The sequence below is a fragment of the Manacus candei genome, unplaced genomic scaffold, assembly GCF_025592945.1.
Source record: "Manacus candei isolate 608988 ecotype Guabito, Panama unplaced genomic scaffold, ASM2559294v1 h1tg000020l, whole genome shotgun sequence".
In the NCBI taxonomy this organism is placed as follows: Eukaryota; Metazoa; Chordata; class Aves; order Passeriformes; family Pipridae; genus Manacus; species Manacus candei.
Window position 1 is genome coordinate 4,052,227 of NW_026138068.1, and position 20,556 is coordinate 4,072,782.

Consider the following 20,556-nt stretch of genomic DNA (forward strand, 5'->3'; position numbering starts at 1 on the left):
AAACCTCTGGCAGTTTGATCAGCACTAAAGCCATATTAAAGACTATAAAGCCATTTTACTGTAGGGATATAAGACACACCAAAATGTGTAAAGTATTGCTATTTCAGAAAATTAGATTGTCAAGTATGGGAAAAATAATGTCTTGCCAATAACATGAGTATTTTAAAAATAATATCACATTTTTCTTTACATAGGTGTGTTTACCTTGATAATCTTAAAAAGCTCTGTTTCATGTCTTTACTTAAGGAAAAAATCCATATTGACAGGAACTTGGAAAGCCACTTAAAATGTTCAAGCTTGCATTGTATAGCTTACTTAATGTGGTACCTTAACAGCTTATTTTCCTCAAGTTATCGAGAAACTGATAGCTTCCTAATTATTTTGATAGGTTGTTACAGAACCACCTAATGGTCTGAAACTGAACATGAGAGCCACCTACTTCAAAATTCCCCAGGAAGCCTTAGAGCAGTGCCCACATCCTGCCTTTAAGTCCTTAGTCTATGTCTTGGCATTTTTCCATGCTGTGGTTCAGGAGAGAAGGAAGTTTGGAAAGGTTGGCTGGAATGTACCGTATGATTTTAATGAATCTGATTTCCAGGTAAGAAAACAATTACAATGGCTCTTGTATTCCTCAGTAGCTCAGATTACTTTTGAAAACATAGAATTTATCCAGTTTTAATCCTTTCTCACAATTAGATTTTGCTTAGTATTTTTTTCCTGCTTCTGTGGAGTCATGTAGACTCCTGATCTTCTATAATGTCAATTTGAGCCACTAAAAATTAAATTCCCAATCCTTCATGTTTATGTTGCCTCTCTCATGGGTTTCTTTTCCTAGGATGATTTTTACTTAACTTTTTAATTATTTCAGAAAGAAATAATTGCTAATTTTCAAACAACAACTACATTAAATAAAATCTATACATATCTATATCTGATTTATGAATCTTCTTATCTCACTTGTTCCAACAACTTTATTAGGTCTGCATGGAAATCCTTAACACATACTTGACAAAAGCTTTTGAACAAAATGATGATCAAATCCCTTGGAGCAGCCTCAAATATCTTATTGGGGAGGTGAGTGCCTAGAGTGCCACTTGGTGCTAAAAGAATCCAGGTAAATGAAGTTTCCTCTCTGCATGGGCTGCATCAAGTAAAGCTGGCTGGGAATCATTCCTGGGCAGGCTTACACTCCAGTTTAAGACCTCGAGCAAGGGCCTTAATCTCAGTCTCAAGGAAATAGGGCCATTGTGTCTAACTGCACAACAGGGAGTTACAGTGCTTAATTAATTTTGAGAGCCCTTGGGATCCTGTGCTGAAAGGTTCTGAGCACCACAAGTGCACAGTGTTATTGGCACAGTGGAGTGTCCCTGGAGCTGTACAAAGGGATGTTCCCAAAGCTCCTGCAGGACTCCATGTGCTGTGTAGCAGCTGCACTGCACTGTCCAGCTGCTGGGACATGAAATCCTGAGGAAAACTGTTACTTTGCAGCACTTAATCCCAACTGAGCATGAACTAGTACCTCAGGAAGGTACTGCTGCACATAAATCGCTAAGATGGGTGATCAGGAGTGCCCAGAGCAGCTCTGTCCAGGCCAAGGCCAAATACTTCCTGCCTGTCCCCCTGAGAGGGGCTGGAGAAGATCCCTTGGTATCCATAAGGGAGACAGTGTTGCACCAGAGCAGCTGCAAAAGCAAAGAGTATTTTGGACCTTTCAGTGATTTTCCTAAGCTGTATTTCCTGCTCCAAAAGCCAATGCTGTGATACTGATGTTGTGCTTTCCAGGTCATGTACGGAGGGCGCGCCATCGACAGCTTTGACCGGCGCATCCTGACCGTCTACATGGACGAGTACCTGGGGGATTTCCTGTTCGACACCTTCCAGGTGTTTCACTTCTATAAAAACGACAAGGTTGATTATAAAATTCCACAAGGGACTGGCAAAGATGACTTTGTTGGTAAGAAATGCTTTTCCTGCCACGTACATTAGCATTAAGTCTCCTTCCAGTATCCATCCTCTCCATACATCCGTTGCTGGATATGAGAAGTTGAATGGAACACCAGGCACTGCCAGGGTATGGATTGCAGTCTTATAATCCAATGCTTTATATGAGCTGCCCTTTGGAATGTGATCTTATCAGTGAGCTCCTCAGTTCTTTTAAAAATACCAAAACACAAACCCTCAGTTAAGCAGCAGGTTAATTTTGTTAAGTTATACATTTCTGTGGGGGTCTGGGTGTGTTTAAAGTGTTTATTCACTTTGTGAGTTCCTCAACACCGGCTCTAGCATTTGATTTTTTCCATGCAGAGCAGTAACAAAATTGCTGTGTTGTTCTCTGTGCCTGGTGAATGTGGGCTCACAGAGCCCATGTGGTTGTATTCCAGAGGCCATAGAAGCTCTGCCACTTTCCAACCCTCCAGAGGTGCTTGGACTCCACGCCAACGCCGAGATCGGGTATTACACGCAGGCGGTGCGGGATATGTGGGCTCACCTGCTGGAGCTGCAACCCCAAACAGGTGTGTTCTGAATGAACTGGGTTGGTAAATAAGAAATCATGGCTGTGCCCTGGGGACTAACACACCAGCCACACCATGGCTCCCTGTGTGTGTGGGGAGTGATCCCAGGGAAAGGGCGGCTGTGTCCTGGCCTTGGGGAGCAGAGGGAGCAGGACAGTGGGACTGGGAAGTGAGCAAAGGCACAGCACAGCTCTGCCCTGCCAGCCTGGAAATGGCTCAATGCATGCCCAGAGGCACAACTGGAGACATGCAGGGAGTCTGGTGGGCAAGTGTCACAGCAGCATCAGAGACTGATGCCAAAAGGTGACTCCACTCAACCTTCTCTCAGAGAATTAATCATGGAATGGGTGGTCAATACAGATCCTCACTCAAACTTTTTGGCTGCAGGTGAAACTGGTGCAGGAATTAGCCGAGATGAATATATTGCAAACATTGCCAAGGATATAGAAAACAAATTACCCCAAGTATTTGATCTCGACCACATACGGAAAAATTTTGGCACAAACATCTCCCCTACGACTGTGGTGCTGCTGCAGGAACTGGAGCGTTTTAATAAGCTGATCGTTCGAATGGGAAAGTCACTGGCTGAGCTACAACGGGTAAGTAGAACCACAGCACCTCCATGGAACCAGCTGGGCTTTACCTGCCCCAGGCTGGCACTCAGAACTGCACGGTTTTTCCAGGCCTTGGCTGGGGAAGTTGGAATGAGCAGTGAACTGGATGACGTGGCTCAGGCTCTCTTCAATGGGCAGATTCCCGGCATCTGGCGGCGGTTGGCTCCCGACACACTCAAAACACTTGGAAATTGGATTATTTTCTTTCAAGATCGGTATAACCAGTATTCCAGCTGGGTAAGCAAGTGCCTCCAGAAAGCTTTTTGTTTTGTTAATCTGCACAATGTGCTGTGCACGTTGGTGCAGAAGGCAGTGAACACTCACTGCTTAGGTAAGTGCCTTGAACTAGTGCCCATCATTGCATGACTGTGGTTGCCAGGCAGACTCCCCCCCTGGCTCACCTTTCAGAGCTCTGGCCCCTTCTGTGACTGCAGGTTAACGAGTGTGAGCCCCCAGTGATGTGGCTGTCGGGCCTCCACATTCCCGAATCCTACCTGACAGCTCTTGTTCAAGCCACCTGCAGGAAAAACAGGTGGCCCCTGGATCACTCCACCCTCTACACAGAGGTAACCAAGTTCAGGACAGCAGAAGAAATCACTGATGAGGGGTCTACTCAGGGTAAGTGTTTTTACAATTATTTGGCAAAAATATGAATAAAGTAGTTAATTGGTGAGAGAGAGTAAGTTACTTTGGTTACACCTCAGCAGACATACCCCTGGGTTTGCATTTCACAGCCCACATGATCTCCAGCTGGGAATTAGCTGGGTTCTGGTTCCTGCAGAGCCTCTGAGTGCAAGAAGCACCATTTTCTCTCTCCAGCTCTTCCCACGCACAGGCAGGGATTTGAACTTACTCCTCTCCCTTGCTTGCTCCCTATAAATATACACACCCTGATTTCTTAATGCCTGAAACATTACCAATCCCAGCAGGTTTATAAAGATCTATTCACACCACAAATAATATACTGAAATATATTTAAACAAAAAGTGACTATAACTATGTATCATTTATTGTGTAAGTATCTCTTTATGACTCTCTATGACTAGCACTGCTCTAATAACAAACTCTGGGTATAAGGGACAGCTAAGCAAGGCTCTCAACAGAGGAAGGAAAAAAGTCTCATTGTTTTTGTTAAATTTAACTTGCAGTTTTAAAGTCTCCTCAGCAGCTTACCTGGATCATTCTCAATCAATGCTGTACTTCTTCATCAATGTTGTACTCGGTATTTGTACCAGAACAACTGTCCCAACCCTTCACCTGCTGTCAGTGATCCAAGGAGCAGGCCTGGGGTTACAAAGCTCTCTGGGACTTGAGCAATTGGAAGGTGGCAAATAAGATTTATTCCTGGGACTGTTTAATGTGTGTAGTGCAACTGAGACAATTTAATTTGATTTCCTAATACAGATAGATGGTAAAAACAAGTGCCCAGGACAGGGACTGCAGGAACACCTGGCTTAAAATGATCTTTTCTAGTAGCTCAGTTTACACAAATGCTGCATTTTCTGCCTTCGCAGGCTGCTTTGTTTCTGGTCTGTTCCTGGAAGGAGCAGACTGGGACATGGAGCAAGGCTGCCTTATCCAAAGCAAGCCCCGCGTGCCGGTGGTGGAGCTGCCCATCCTGAAGATAATCCCCACGGAAGCACACAGGCTCCGACTGCAGGTACAGCTCCTTGGGGACATGGTGGCCACTCAGTTTATTACCTTCCTTCTGTTGTCACATCTCCACAGCTGGCAGCCCCTGAACACTTCTCCTTCCATTACCCATCGCTATGGTTTTTCTTTTCTAAAGGGTTGTGATGTGTTTGTTGCCTCTTTTCAGGCACTTTGGGACAGGTATCTTGGGACACTCTCACACTCCCCTACTCTTTCAATCATGTCCCATCCCCAGTTAATGACATAAAGGACATTTACAGTTTCCGGGCATTGGATATTTAAGACCTCTAACAAAGTGAATTTCTGAAGACAGTCATCTTTCCTCGAGGCCCTTCCTGTTCCCAGTTCCAGGTAGTACCTCAGGCACTACTCAGTGTCCTTGTCCCCTCCCTGCTCTTTCAGAACACGCTCCGGACCCCCGTGTACACAACGTCCATGCGAAGGAACGCGATGGGCTTTGGCCTCGTGTTTGAAGCTGATCTTTACACCACGAGGCACATTTCCCACTGGGTCCTTCAAGGTGTTTGTCTCACCTTGAATGCAGAGTGACAGCTGAAGTAGGCAGTACACTCTTCCCCCAGAATCCAACCCTTTAGAGGGGCAGGGAGAAGACCCTCAACCCAGGCAGAGATTCAGCAGCAAGGATGTGGGGCCATGTTCACTTAGGCACACCTGACTTTAAATAGTATTAATTAGCTTGGTTGTATTATACTCCAAATAAATACACTGGAAGAGGAAAGTGTTTTTTGTAACTTGTGTTTCCTTTTGAAAAGGCTCCAAGCTAGTCTGTGGATGTAGAAGAGGGAATAAGTTGGTCTCACACACACAAAGACTAAGGTTTGCCTGGATGGTTGTAAGAAATGTCTTTAATTGCCCAAAGCATCACTTCTGTGGCGCCTGGAAGCGGTGCCTCCCACCAGCCTCCAACAAGCAGGTCACTCATACAACAGATCACCATAAAAATATGGTGACAACAACGAAAGTAACCAAACCCGCTGCTGGTTAATGCAATACACGTAAAAACAGTAAACCTCAGAGGAACAAACTTGGTTTAGCCCACCCTTTTCCAAGGACACAGCTTTCCCCTATCCCTCCCCACCACTTGTGAAACAAATTCCTACCACCGAGCCAGCAAGGCGCAATGCTGAGGCGGGTCTGGGGCTTTGGGACAGCGAGTGACGGAGGGCACAGAGGGGTGGGGAGGTCACACCCTCTGACTGGGATCAGCCCTGCTGGGAGGGTCATGCTGCGAGGGATTCCAGCGGTACCACAGTGGGGAAACAGCTTGGCCATCCTGCCAGTGCCTCTCCAGGGACACCGACAGGGGCCCAAGGCTCCGGAGGGAGACACACACCAACACAGCTGCAGAAAAAGCTTAGGAGGGGCAGACTACAGCTGGCAAGGGGTGGGGACAGGGCAGGCAGGGAGCCTTCGTCAGCTGTCACAGAGAATACGCGTTCCAAATTTTTAAAGGCACATCATAAGCTTAGCAGCATTTGGGAGCCAATGTTTCTTGCTGGTCCTACTCAGAGGCTGCAGACAAGAGTGAAGCAGAGGTGAGCTGGAGGTGCTGATCAGAATGTAAGAAAAATGGTCAGACTTGTGCTCCTTTCCCCAAATTACATATCCTCCCAGCTCCCAGTATGCCTTTCTTTCCTAGGAAAAAAAATAATAAAAAAGAATCAAGTAGTCTAACAGCTGTTGGGTTTACCTGCTGCTTACTAGAAAGGAGTAGGGGAATCAGGGCAAGTGCAAGGCAAGTCCATCCCAATCCACAAGGACAGAAGTCAAGGATGCCAGGTTCTCCTGTATGAATTGGTTACATCGCTTACAAGTAAATACTCACATTTTAGAGGGGCAGCTCAGGTTTCTAAGCTGGCAGCAGCCAGCACTGTCTGATGATGCCCAGAACAAGACTAAGGTCTTTAGGAAACAAAAATAATCCCTTTACAAAAAAGTGCAGGTTAGAGCATAAAGAACCATTTCCATATTGGATAGCCAGTTACATTTCCTCCCTGGAAAAGGAGCTCTGAGCCATACGGAAGGTGCTACAAGTGCAGTGTACTGACTAGCATAAAATGTGTCATGAAGCCATTTGATTAAAAAAAACCAACCCCAAAACCAAACTAACCCCCCCAAACAACCCAGTGTTCATACTCTTTCTATGAGGGTCGTTAACCCTTTAAATGGTGCTTCCCCCACCCATATTTTACTTAAAGCCACAAACCAAAGTATTTAGGATTAATCAAGTAGTGCTTGCTGGGACTCTGGGGATGTCCTTAGGTCATTAAAGTGAACGTACATGTGCACAACTTTCAGTGCTGCTGCGAGAGCGGCTGCCACGGAGCTCAGTGGTGGGTATGTCGTGCTCACGTACACGGTGACGACAACAGAACCTCTGACAGGTCACACGTTCACAGCCACACGTGGGGCTGAGGTCTGAGTGCAGGTTGTTCTCTGCCATCGCTCACTAACGCAGCCCGTGCCTCTGTCCACATGTGCAGTTACACTAAAGGGAGCAGCGCTCGGAAGCAAGCGGTCAGGTCCCCCCGATTTGGCCACAGCATGGAGTGGTTATATACCTTGCCATATGAACACAGTCCTAGGAGGTTTCGTTAGAGGAGCAAAATGTATTAATGATGTACCTGGAAGGAGTTTGGCATGCATGGGGCATCAAAAGAAACTTCACCGCAGGTGCTATTCACCCTACAGGATCACAGTGCACAACCAGCACAGAACAGCGTTTCCATGGTGTACTCAGACAGTTCTGTCTGTCCCCGAGTGCTTTCTGACCACTTTGCTTCCATGGACCTGATCCACTGCCAGCGTTTCCACCTCGGGCTGGGCCTGGGAGGGCGCGTGGTGGATGCGATGGGCCACCCCGATGTGCGCCTTGTGCGGCTTCTCCCGGGCCGGGCTGTGTGACTCCCCGGGTGCACGATCCGAAGCGATCGGTGGAATAACCAGCGGCCTCTCCTTGATCAGATGCACCTCTGCTGTCTCCCTGGCCAACAGGAACGGCGTGGGATCGGGCATGGCATCCACAGGCTCCCGCAGCACCAGCTTCCTGCTCTCCGACCCTATTCTGTAGGCCTCTTCGAACTCGGGGTTCAGCGGGGTCGAAAGGCTCTTCTTCATCCTGCGCCGCGGAGTGTCGGGCAGTTTGTCTTTGGGAGGGGAGGGTTTATAGCTGGACAACACGGGGCTGCCAGACGGGGTCCCCTCTGAAGTCCCGCTGGCGCTCATCAGCTTCTTCTTGGTCGCGTGCAGCTGAGAGGTCAGGAAAGCGATCGTGCTCGCTCTCTGCTCCAGTTCACTGGACAACATGTTGAGCTTATGGCTTTTCATTTTTAACTCTTCCAAATACTTCTTTTCTCTTTCTTTAATAGTGTTTTCCAGCACCATTATCATCGCATTCTTTTGTTCAAGTTCTTTCAGTAATTCACTATTTTCAGCCTCTTTGATTTTCAGCTGAGCTTCAAGATTTTTGCACTTACTTTTGAGTTCATCACTTCGTGAACTACCACTTTCTACAAGAACAGGAAAAGCAGAAGTGTTTCACATTAACAACAGCCACTATGTAAAACAGTGCAATAGGGTTCTTCTTGCCATCCCAAAGACTTAAAGGGAATCCAAAAGACTAATTTCAGCTAATACCCATCCCACACAATCCCTGATCCGAGAGGTTACTCTCAGGGAGTATTTTATTCCTGTGCTTCATCTGTTGTTAACATAATATATATAAAATAACTAGGATCTAGTGTGTATATATGTGTGCATATAATATATATACACACACACACACGCATATATATAAAAAAATAAAAACTTTGTGGTGTGGTGTAATTACAACACCAGCTCAGCTAAGTTTTAAAAATAGTTTCACTCTTCTGCCCCTAAAATTTGTGTCCTGTGTTCCCATATAGCACACAGGGAACTGACTGTCTAGTGGAGTCAGCACTTCCACACTCTATTCCTGGCTCTTTCGCAGTTTTCCTGTGTGACCTTGGTAAAGAACTTGTGACGTTTACTTCATAAATAACAATAAGTCTGGAAAGTAGAAAACTACACTTATTATACCTTTAGAATTTATAAAGTTCAACATCCCAGTGCAAAGTACCTCACTTACTTATAACAGAAAAAATAAAGATGTTGAGAAAGATGAGGAAATTGAACGTGAACATTACAAGAAAAATGCCATGTATTCCTTACCTGACCACTCCGAACTCTTTACGGTCAGCTCATAGGTTAGATCTGAGGAGAAAAGTTTATTTTTGTTAGAACATCACCACAAACCCCATACCTGGTCCCATACCCCATACACTGCCTGGTGAGCAGATTTACAATGATTTACACTGAACTATCTCTTCCCACCACCCCGAAGCAAGATCCACTGCCAATTAACAAATGTGTAAAACAGCCAAACTATCAGCTTTGCTGCTGAGGTTTCACTGCTGAAGTAGTGAAACAGTTATTCCATTTCTGGGAAAGGACTGGAGCAGGACTGGGCAGGGGCACCCTCACCCCCCAGGGTACCTGTGCAGTGCTGCTGCAGCCGGCGCAGCTCCGCGTGCAGCCCCTTCAGGGTGTTGGAATGTTCTCGCTGCAGGAACAGCAGGTTCTTCTGGGCACTCTGCAGCTGGTTCTCCAGGGTTGAGGTGGCCATTGTGATCCACAGTCACCCTGCCAGGGAACACCAGGGAACACACATGGAACTGTCATGGCGAGTTACCTTGCCCATATGGAGATCCTCGCTCTGCCAGGATCAGCAGGAATGGCTGAGTTCTACTGGTAATGCACTGATGTGTCATCAGCAAATGCCACAAAAAGTTTTTCAGTTTCAGGACTATTTTGATTAGAAGTGCTCTAAGTTGACTGAAAGCCTAATTATACCCTAGGCCAGAGCAGCGCAGGGAACTCATTTGTTTGGAGTTAACACATTAAGGGATTAACGTCAGACAGTCTAAGTCATTAATCCTGTTACAAGTTAAAAGTGGAGTTCCAAGGAATGGGTTAGTATGTCCCTGCCTTACTAGGGGGTTTCCATTTACCTCCAGGGACACAGGGATTGGTAATGTCTCTGACAAGAGCACAGAAGAAAGCACTAAAATGCACCAGCACAGTCAGGCTGGTGGCACTGCCATGGATGTGGCTGCCACGAGGGAACCTGCACAAGGGAAGTTCTGGCTGCTGCTGCATTTCCTCAGCTGCATTGGAGCAGGATTGGTCCTGCACCAGCCCCAACAGGGAACAACAAAACTGACAAGGACAATGTTTCATTCAAGGAGAAAACAAACAGATTTTTCTTGCTCATGTTAGGAGTACATGGAAACCTGTTACATCACTGGGCTCTCCTTGTGGAACAGTTTTATAAAACCAGGCCTTGGCTCCAGCAGTGCTCAGAGACAGAAATGGGTAACTGTACAATGCTGAGAGGCATCCCTGAGGATCTCTGTGCTGCCAGCGTTCCCACTGCTCCTGATGAGGCAACAATGGTTACAGTAGGAAAGGCTAAATTCCATTATAAGCACAGTCTTGAAAAACCATTCCAGTAATTAGGTTACAAAGGTAAGTGAAGAGTCAGGACTGCTGTTGCCTGGACAACCACCTGCAATGGCATTGCAACCACGTCCACATGTTGTGCACAAGATGGGCCTTAACAGGCTTGCCTTGGCATGGCAAATGTTTTCCACTGGGCTCTTTTTGGTATGTAGTTTTATGACAAAAATTTGTTTCTAGCAGTTTAAAACTGGCAGAGCATAAGCTCAGAGAAAGTAATGTGCTTTTGTTATTCATAATCATAACACAGCCCTGCATTTAATTCTATACTTTATTCCCCAGAAGAACCCAACTCTGTGCTCCTGCACCTTGGGAATGCACTAAAGCCCCTGGGGTATGGTGTGGAACTCACATACACACAGAGCATTCCTGATTTCACCCGTGACCTGAACTGACATGTCTTCTACTGACTTACCCCTACAGAAACAAATAATTGTTTGTAAAAAAATAGAGGTGCAGAAGATGCTTAAGGAATCCACTTCTGTGCAAGAGCCAAACAGCTCTTGGTTACCTTGTAACAGAGATCAAAGTTCAGTGCCCAGGAATGTGGGAAGTGGTGCCAACTGTGCTTTGTTGAGGGAATGGGTCCTTTCACAATCACCATTGTTAGCAAACAAGCAAAAATTATGGACCAAAGACATTCTAAAAAGAGGTTTCTGGGGTGGCTAAACAAGAAATAAACCAAGTTGTGCATGCAGGATCTTTTTTATGGCTCTGAACTAGCTCACCCGAGCTGTGACTGCCATCCCTAGCCCGGGACACCCCATGGCTGCCCACAGTGTCAGGGAGCTGTTTGAAGGGGGATGGATCCACAGTCACAGCAGTTACTGTGGGGCACCATTCATTCTAAGGATTGATGATATTTCAGCTGTGGTACATTTGCAAAGTGACACCATCTTGCTTGCAAAGCTGACTTCAGACAGACGGGAGCTTTACGGAATCATCCCAATTCTTAAATGCCCACTCTGACCCACTGGGTATGACAGCAGAATAAAGCCAGAGCTGGAGCTCTGACACAGAGGCTTAGAAGGGATTCTTAATCAAGAAAAACCTATATTCCAGGGAGGTCGGTTAGTGGGATTTACAGCTACTCCCAGTTCCTTAACAACTCTCAACCTGCTGATTCTTGGTATGTAATGTGAAGAGCCACAAATCACATCCAACAACTGCTCCCAGGGGGAGCTGAGATCTGATAGAAAACATGGTTTTGGGAGGGGTCAGGCTAAAGAAAAAATAAAAATCTCTTCAGGTGCATCTCCCATTGGGGTTTCCAAGAGGGAATCCTACAGAGCAGTCCTGGGACTGCACTAAGGTAATTTCATCTTGGGCTCTCTGAAACAAGAAGCTCAAAAAGCACAAGAGAGACAGCAAAATGCAGAAGTCATCAGTGCCCTTTATAGCCCAGAGGAGCAATCTTCACCTCCCAACATGGAAATCGTGGGACAGCTCCCAAAGCAGCCAGGTTCCACCTGGACCCCTCAGATAAAATGTTACCAGTGCTGGGAAGAACCTGGGACTGCACACACCACACAAAGTCAGGTCACTATGGTTCCCCCCCTTTACCCTTGTCTCCAAAGCAAATTAAAAAAAAAAAAGCTTGCTATGTTGGTATAGGGAAGGAACAGTGCAATGCAGAGCTTGGCAAAGTCCCCTGGGAATGCACGTGGCATTTGGGAAGGATGATAAAACATTTAAGGGGCACTGCAGCATTCAGTGGTGATGGGGACACACCTCTTTGGCAGCAGGACTGGCCCTAAACACCAATAGTGTCCAACCTGCCACAGCTCCACAGGCTTTACCCAGACAGTACACTGCATTCCACCCCTAAGACATCCCCCATTTCTCATTTTTCAGGACCACCACACCACCAAATGTTTCCAAATACAGCTCTCAAATACTGAGACAACTCCCCCAAATTCATAATTTCTCATGAATATAGTCAAGAAGGAACAAATGGAATGAGTCAAACAAAATTCCCTTGGGAACATTAAATGCAACACTTAATCCTGACTGCACCTACCTAAGCCCTCATCTTCCAGTAAAGCAGAGAAGGGAACTTAAATTATCATTCCTGTAAGCTCACCTTAAAAATGCTGTCTGTTTTACAATTGCACGTTCCCTTCAAAAGGGAACAAAAATAAATAAATTGTAAATGGAAAAGGAAAAATATTAAATAAGAGCTTTCAATGCAACTTCTTTACGTGCTAACTTACAGTTGCTAACTTTTGAAGAGCCACATCTTGCCTTGCAGAGGATGTGAAAGCTCCAGGCCTTTTCTGATCTTAAGTATTTGGAGAGAGTTCAAAATGTTTCAAGGCAATGAGCATCTGGCTGCATATCAGGTGCCTTTGCATAAAATCAGAGCATCTCCATACCCTGCTGCAAGATAGGAGGAGGGAGATGCTCATCTCTGACCTCACACACAGTCCAAGGGAAGCTACTGGAACGAAGCCCAAACAACGCAGTTATTTAACGTTTTCATTCCTGTTTGGTATCCACCAAACAGAACACAACCACCTCTTTTTACAGGGATGGGGTGACCATCACCTGAGCAGCTGCTCTAGCTCTCTGCCAACACATATTCAAATCTCCTTGGAACATGTATGGGAGGCAGGCATTCTCCTCTCAACTGCTATCTGGTCAGTGCCCCCTCCAAATGTGACAAAAGCTGCCAAAATGCCATTTGTTTGCAAAACAAAATAAAATTCCAAGAACTAAATAAGGACACAGGAGTCTTCTCAGAAGAATCTTCAAAGTTTTAGCCAGTCCCCATTTTAAAGATTGCCACTGAACTGACCAAGCATTTCTAAGAAACACAGCTCTAATGCTGAAATGCCCAGCTGAGAGTCACTCTGTTCTTTGCTTAAATCAGCTCTCCATCTCCAGACATATGCCCTTCCCAAAGTGTTTGCTCAGCTCCTTTCAAAGGACATAAAAAAGGAGACCCTGCAATCTCCACACCCAACTCAAGGGCTTGGCTACCTTTCTGCTTAGACATTTGCTTTAACTCCCCCCCAAACCGATTCTGTGACACCACTGCTGACATAATCCAGCAATAACACAGTTTAGTACCAGCCTGTTCACAGTTTCAGATTTCTGTTCAACCCTCATTCACCTGTGCATCAGATTAAACCACTTCAACTGCTCAAGCGTTGCTAAATCAAGCTTTTGAGACAATTGCTTGGCCTACACATCCAGCTCTGGACATCCCTCCCCTTCTCCAGTGCCCCCTTACCAGTAACCAGTACCTCTTGCAGCAACACCTCTATCCCTTTACCTCCCTCCTCCTCTGCCTTCTGCATTAAAATGTAACAATGCTCACACACCATCATTGACCCAATAACTTGTTCTCATGTTCTTTTTGTCTGTGTGTTTTAAGCCAACTAAAATTAGTAGTTCTTTCCTGGAGACAATGGAGGGGATGAAGGAACTGTGCCACTGTCCCCCAGAGAAAGGACATAATTTCGCTTTCTCAGCTCCTTTTCCATTTCTACTGCTTTTGATGCTCTTTTACTCAGTGGTTTCTCTGCCTGGCTTCCCCATCGTTTTCTGATCAGAGATTCTGTAGATTCTTTGCAGTGAATCTCTGAACATCCCTGGAATTACAGGTTACTTTAGTAAGAGATGATTTTTTGTTACCCCTACAGCAGCTGGTGTGGCAGCGGGAAGAATAATGAAGTGGACGCCATCCTGGTAGGAATGATTTAATTGTGGATGCTCCAAATGAACCAGCTGGTACTTTGCTCAGAACTTGCCGACCACTCACAGGCCTGACTGTGCACCTGGAGTCAGGACTGACAGGAATAGCTCACATGGAGCTTTCTCTGTCCTTGAGACCACTCACCCCTGGAGCTGTCACAATGGAAGAGACTAAAAGTAATCAGATGCTAAAATTACTACCGTGACAGAGACTATTAGAGAACCAAACCAAATGTTCCTGCAGTGGCATTTCATACAGACACAATTACTGTGACCCATACCAGGGTATCCAGGGCTATGCCTGTACAGCCATCAGGAACAAAGAGCCTGCTATGGCAGAAAGCTCTGAAAATGACCCAATTTGGGTCTAATTCACTTTAGGGAAACAAAGAAGATGATACCTAAATTACACTGACTGCTTCAGAAGAACCCCTTTAACAATGATGAAGTCCATGTAATAATTTGTTTAAAGTAACCATAAAAGCCCTCATGAGCAAGGCTACACTGTCATGTAGAGGAACAGGTTTCTTCTCTTCTGCTCTCTAGCACATGCTCCTGATGAATGGTTCTTCTATTTTATTCACCCCTTCATTCAGAGAATAAAATAGTTTATTTTCATATAACCTCCATTAAAGCCACAGGACACAGATTCCATCCCAATCACAATGAGGCAGTCACAAAACTGCAGACACATTTGATGATCCTGTGGGTCCCTTACAACTCAGAATATTCTGTGATTCTGTTAGTCTTTCTAGTAAACCAATTTCTTTTGTCAGAAGGAGAATGACAAGAAAATTAATATTCAGTTCTCCCAGACTAACACAGTATCAAATGTTACACATAAAATCCATTTTCTTAATGACTTTGAAAAAAGTTCTTCAGCTTCAGTTAAAGCTGAATCAGGACTTAAGCTGGCAAGGTGGGCTGTGGGAGGTTTGGGTACAAGGATCTGCTAAGTATAACTCCAGAGTCATGCTTAGAAATCACACCATACTATGGGACAGCCAAGGGTTTTTTTCAGATATCAAAATACTCACTTATGAATGCTGTGTGTCCTCTTTTTATTTTATATGCTGTGATCAGTAATGTGTAACTTGCACCAGAACTTGAAGAAAATGCATTCATGTAATTTAAAAATTTGTCCTTTCTGAAGCTTGCTGAAACACAAACCAGAAGAATTACTGAGCTGGTTTCAAGTAAGTGACTTGGTTGGGTATTTCCCCCTCCCCAACAGGACAATAACCCACCATCACACAGACGTGTGACTATTTTACTACCCAGCCCAGATGTGACTTTCTCTCACCCACCCCACTCACGTACACCGAGGTAGAATTTAGTGTTGCATCTCTGAAATGCTCCAAAACCACCTTCCTGGTCATTCAGTGAACCAGGTCAGGGAACTGGTGCGTCTGAAAACAAACAGGTTTTTCCGCTGCTTGTTTTCGGGTGATGGGTTCACTGTGCAGCACTGGAAATGCCTGAGGAAGGTGCAAAAAATAAAAATAAAAAATAAAATCTGAAAGCAGGTCAGGGGGGTGGGACAGGCAGAACTGCTTCCTGCTGCAGCACCAGCTCCAGGCACTCAGCTGAGCTCCTACTGCATGGAATTCCTAAACGCAGAAACGGTGGTTTTCAGAGTTTACCTGGAATATTTGTGAAACACAGCAGAAGGCACTGAAGCCTTACAGCAAGCTAAATCAATCTGTCCTGAGAGCTCATTTACAGAGAGCAGCTATTTTAACAGCAACTCTACAGAACTGCACAACTATTTCCAGGCAAGTGTAACAGGCCGAGGAGACACTTTCCTCTAATGCATTTTGTGATGCTGTTTCATAAGCCATCGATTTTTATTATTTTAGAACAGCAACTATGATCGAACACACAAAAATTGGTCTCCACTTTGCTAAAGGTTTTGAGAGCTGCTGATGAAGGAAATCTTGGTAGTGGTGATGACCTATAGCCAAGTCCTTTCTTAAGCAAGATTTTGTTTGTGTATTAAACAGGATGCCAAGACAAAGGATTCCAAACAGAGGTGTTTTATACCCTCCCTTACATAACCCAGGTATCTTAGACAGACAATAAAGCTACCCAGCTTAAATCAAGCTTTCCTGAAGATGGAAAGCAAACAGGCACACTTCTACTACTGACATCATTCCCACGGTTTTCCCCACACATAGACTCTTCCCAAGTTCGGCACCTCTGCTGCACAGAAATGCGATCTGCTGTGCCTTTTGTGCCCTCCCTCCGGGTACCGGCTCGGATTACAGGGAGCTACTGTTCCCTGGCATATTTTCAGCCTTTCTGGAGGCAGCCACCATTCTGTTCGGGGAAAAGCCATGACATTTAACAGTTTTCAGTCCACCATTGTTTTTAAATAACACTGATCTTAAATCCCAGCTCTCAATCAAATAGTTTAAACCAACAAGCAGCAATGTATTTTTCATATTTTAAACACAAACCAAAGGTTTTCTTAGAGTGAAGTGAGAACAAACATGTTCCTCAATAGAAGGAAAGAAACAGCAATACAAAGAAATGGCTTTTTTAAACGATTATTTAAAAACACCCCAACAAACAGTTTGCAGAAGTTCCAGTACACTCTGAGGACATTGTTTTCAGCAATATTTTGTCATGCCTCTAAATTCTACCAGCAAACAAATCTACTGCTCCCATTTGTAGCATCGTGCTCTTTAACATCACCGGGAGAAATGACCTGGTATATAACAGTAAACATTATTAGATTAAATTATTTGCTGATCTCATGGAGACAGACTAACACCCTTTATCACACTGTTGGACATCCTGGTTTAGAGGAAGACATTTTTTACATCACTTAAAAATGAGCACAGAGATGGATCAGGCCCAGACTCATTGAAGATCCTACAGCCAGACAGAAAAAAGATGCCAGGTGTCCTCAAGCAGGTGAAGGAATTGGAGGTGAGGGACAGCACGGAGTAATCAGAGACTAACACTCCAACTTGGCTCTACTCGATGCACTATTTGCCATCTTCAGATGCTTTTCAGATATACATTAGATTAGTGCACAAGAAGGGAGGGGAGGGTTTGTTTCAGCAGAGGAAAGCAGAGCCCTGGTGATACCGTTTGTGCCTGAACAAAGGGCACCCTCCCACCTCAGCCCCATCCAGGTCCTGGACACCTCGGACCGTGTTCCCAGGGACCCACAGGCTCTGCCAGGCCCTCCTGGGAGTCCTGGCTGTGGTTACACAAGGTTGGCTCATTGCAGCACGTCCCTGTCAGGAACAGCAGCCTGGCAGCCCCACCAGGAGTTGTGTCTGTGCTGTTCAACCCCTCACAGCCACTCCAGGTTTCACCCTGTGCTGCTGCAACATGAACGAAGCTGCAGGAGAACAAAGCACCTCTCTTTCTTCAACACCACAATCCCTAGATTTTCCTTCCTTCAGCAGTGGTTTTGCTTTCTAAACCAGCAGTAAGAAAAAAAACTATGTCCTATACTGAACCATTTCCTCTAAAGCATCAAGTTATTTGACTGCTGGATTTTCAGTAAACAGCTGCTCAACAAACGCCACCACTTTTAGTTACTAACAGGCAGACGTACATCAATATATACACAGTGTCACTTGTCAGCAAAATAATTCTTAAGCACCATAAATTTTCAAAAAGATGATGTCTATTCTCTGTACAAAATAAACGGCAACTGCTACCTTTTTAAACTTTACTATGAAAAATGGGGTTAAACATGAACTCGAGTAAAAAGATGAGTTACATAATAGTATTCTGTGTTTACCCAACACATTGTGAATTCTGAGGATATAAAAGCAATCCTTCACAGCTACTTTAAACCACTAAACAGAAAGGAGACACCTAAAAATCAAAGTCTAACACAGTAGCAAAAGTAAACTTGCAAACTAGTTTATTACAATGTATTCCTTCTATTATTCTGTTTATAACGTTCAATAAATATTTTACTTTACACTAGGATCCACATTCTGCAATAACAGCACTGAGGAGTTTGTCTCCTGCCTACTGCATTTGACTAATGTGGTAGAACTGGATGAACAAATATATTGCCCTTAACACCTACAGCCTCTTGAATTAGGGCACACTAAGGGACCGGGTGATTTTTGTAACTCAAGTTACAAAATGCACTTTAAAAAATCATTTAAAAGTCCTGAAAATACGTGGCTACATCTGAAATCCGATGTGAAGGAAACAACCATCAGGAGTGAAATGATTGCTGTTCCAGAGTTTCCAACAACTACTGGACTGAAAACTACACAGAGCATCTAGATTGGTCATGAGACCTGGGTCTTCTCTATGGGCATGAGGGATGAAACTTTACGAATATATTAAGGAGAAGTATGACAACAGGATGAAAACAAGTGTTCATGCATCAGTTCAGCCAATATTCTTTTTCTTCTACTTAAGCAGTCAATACTTTCCTCTATTATGACCTTCTGATCTTTGTTGTTTCACTAACAAGAACTGCTGGAATCCCAGTACAACCAAAAGCTTGAAAAATTAACAACATTACAAGTCAGCCATTATCTCTTTATAAAGCACCTGCTTTAAATTGTCAAACCAAAAAGTGATGTGCAGTTTAAGAGCATAAATGTTTGTCTCCCAGAGGTTCAGTCATAATAAAGCACTACAGAATTACATTCGCCAATGAGCAAGTTATACGGGAAAAGGCACTGTGTTTACAGCCACATCCATTCCTCTTTTTATTTTTTAATTAAGGAGTATTATTTATATTGCAAAAGCACCAATAAAGCTTTTTAAGCTTAAGCATCTTACCATCTAAGCAAAGCCAACAAGTACCCTGGATGCTTCCTATGCACCTGCAATGCAGATCAAAATGGACAATTCCACCCTCGGCGCTGCCTCAGCCCGTGTTCATATTTACCGTCACTGTCTCGGCTTTACCCAATTCACCAAGGCAAACTCAGGAGCATTCCCTGCTGTCCAGGGCAGGAAGGGCCCCTCCTTCCTCCCCGCTGTCCCACCCTATGTCCTGCGTAGGGAAACTGCGTCTGGAAGCATCTCCGTGTCTGAGGACGCCCTGCACTTCTCCGCTGCCATATCCACAAGCGACAGGCGTTCTCCTCGGAAGGAAAAACCTCCTCCTCTCAAACCAAGGTTATTCCCTACCCACTCCAAAACGTACACGACCCACCCGTCCAGCCCTCTGCAGGCCCCGTGCTACTAATGGAGGCGACACTGTTGTCACTTTCTGAAGTGAAAAGGTGCGACGCGAAAGGAGCCCGCGAAGGGTGCGGAGGATGCGGTGTCACACCCGCCCCGGTGGGCGCGGGCGGGGGCAGCGGCCCCACCAAACCTGAGCTGAGCCGGGCGGGCGACGGGCACAGACAGAAATACAGACATGTCCTTACCCCCGCGCCGGGACAAACGGACACACAGGGGGAGCAGCGAGGGGCAGGGCAGCCCCCGCATCCTCTGTGCTCCGGAGACCGGCACAGAGCCTCCGATGCTCTCAGGAGGCGCTTTGGTCCAGCGCCAGCACCAGCGCACCGGCCCGGGGCCGCACCCGCCGCGCTGTTCGCTGTCCCGCAACGGCCCCGGAGCCCGGGGGGTCCGACCGGCCCGGGGGGCTCTCGGACCGCGGCCCCGGAGGGTGGGTGGCGGCCGAGGGGGGATCCGATCGCTCCCCACCGCCGGCACATCCCCCCGCCCCGGGGCGCGGCTCCTCCGGCCGGCGCAGGACCCGGGCCCGCGGCAGCCCCGCCTAACGCGACATCCCCCGCCCGCCGCCCCCCGGGAGGGTCCCCCGGTGGTGCATGTGAGGGCGAAAAAGCTTCAGCCCCCTCCCGGCGCGGCGATGCCGCTCCCCCGCCCCACGCCCAGCCCCGGGGGTCGCGATGGCGCCGGCGCCCCCTCAGCCGGCCCGGGGCGGAGGGCACAGCGCGCTCAGCCCCTCGGCCACCCCTCAGCCGCCTCACCTGCTCAGCCCGAGCCCGGTCCGCCTCTGCCCCCGCCCGAAGCACCGCGGGCGCCCCGCGGGGCCGGCACTGACCGGCGGCACCGGCACCGGGGGCGGCGGCGCAGGCGCAGGTGCGGCTGCGGCACCGGGCCCGTCGCTGTGGCAACGGGGGGGGCAGCGCGGCCCCGCCCGCCCGCCCGCGCGGGAGCGCGCACGGGGCGGGGCGCGCCGAGAGCGCGCAGGGGAGCGCTGCGGGAGCCGTGCGGGGAGCGGGGCGGGAGCGCGCACGGGAGAATCAAAAGTTAAACTTGTAGGTTGAGATGAGAACAGTTTAATAATTGAAAACAAAGTAAAATGAAATAATAATGGTAAATAATAATAATTATGATAATAAAAAGGGAAAAGAACAAATAAAAAACCAATACAGCTGCTCACCACTCGCTGACTGAAGCCAGGCCCCCCACCCTTCCCGAAGCCAGGTCGGCCCCTTCCAGGTAACTCCCCCAGTTTATATATATATTTGGCATGACATTCCATGGTGTGGAATAATATCCCTTTGGCCAGGTCGGGTCACCTGTCCCGGCTATGCTCCCTCCCAGTT

The 20,556-nt window shown here is 46.5% G+C and overlaps 2 protein-coding genes across 3 annotated transcripts in view; one reads left to right on the forward strand and one right to left on the reverse strand.

Moving 5' to 3' along the window:
• DNAH10 (dynein axonemal heavy chain 10) overlaps positions 1-5,334 on the forward strand; it is a 51,951-nt gene extending 46,617 nt beyond the window's left edge. Inside the window, exons 69-77 of the mRNA XM_051785660.1 lie at positions 389-598; positions 979-1,074; positions 1,783-1,954; positions 2,382-2,513; positions 2,901-3,112; positions 3,197-3,364; positions 3,562-3,745; positions 4,642-4,787; positions 5,183-5,334. Of these exons, the coding sequence (XP_051641620.1) occupies positions 389-598; positions 979-1,074; positions 1,783-1,954; positions 2,382-2,513; positions 2,901-3,112; positions 3,197-3,364; positions 3,562-3,745; positions 4,642-4,787; positions 5,183-5,329 (1,467 nt within the window). The 3' untranslated portion in view covers positions 5,330-5,334. The remainder of the gene's footprint in view (positions 1-388; positions 599-978; positions 1,075-1,782; positions 1,955-2,381; positions 2,514-2,900; positions 3,113-3,196; positions 3,365-3,561; positions 3,746-4,641; positions 4,788-5,182) is intronic.
• Positions 5,335-5,634: 300 nt separating this feature from the next.
• Positions 5,635-20,125, reverse strand: CCDC92 (coiled-coil domain containing 92). Of its 2 annotated transcripts, XM_051785639.1 has the most exons (5): positions 15,359-16,493; positions 15,076-15,195; positions 9,317-9,463; positions 8,993-9,034; positions 5,635-8,310 (listed from the first exon to the last, which is right to left on the reverse strand). In XM_051785639.1, the coding sequence occupies exons 3-5, from the start codon at positions 9,444-9,446 to the stop codon at positions 7,538-7,540; spliced, it is 945 nt and encodes a 314-aa protein (XP_051641599.1). In that variant the 5' UTR covers positions 9,447-9,463; positions 15,076-15,195; positions 15,359-16,493; the 3' UTR covers positions 5,635-7,537. The 2 variants fall into 2 exon arrangements, with proteins under 2 accessions (XP_051641599.1, XP_051641598.1); XM_051785638.1 differs by lacking the exons at positions 15,076-15,195; positions 15,359-16,493 and adding an exon at positions 19,975-20,125 and having other exon boundaries at positions 5,637-8,310.
• Positions 20,126-20,556: the final 431 nt, after the last annotated feature.

Excerpts from the sequence above, each read along its gene's own strand:
- CCDC92 (XM_051785639.1), bottom strand. The coding sequence starts at position 9,446 with ATGGCCACCTCAACCCTGGAGAACCAGCTGCAGAGTGCCCAGAAGAAC. Across the intron at positions 9,035-9,316 it reads GCTGCAGCAGCACTGCACAG|ATCTAACCTATGAGCTGACC; the intron begins GTACCCTGGGGG and ends TTTTCTCCTCAG. Across the intron at positions 8,311-8,992 it reads AAAGAGTTCGGAGTGGTCAG|AAAGTGGTAGTTCACGAAGT; the intron begins GTAAGGAATACA and ends CTGTTCTTGTAG.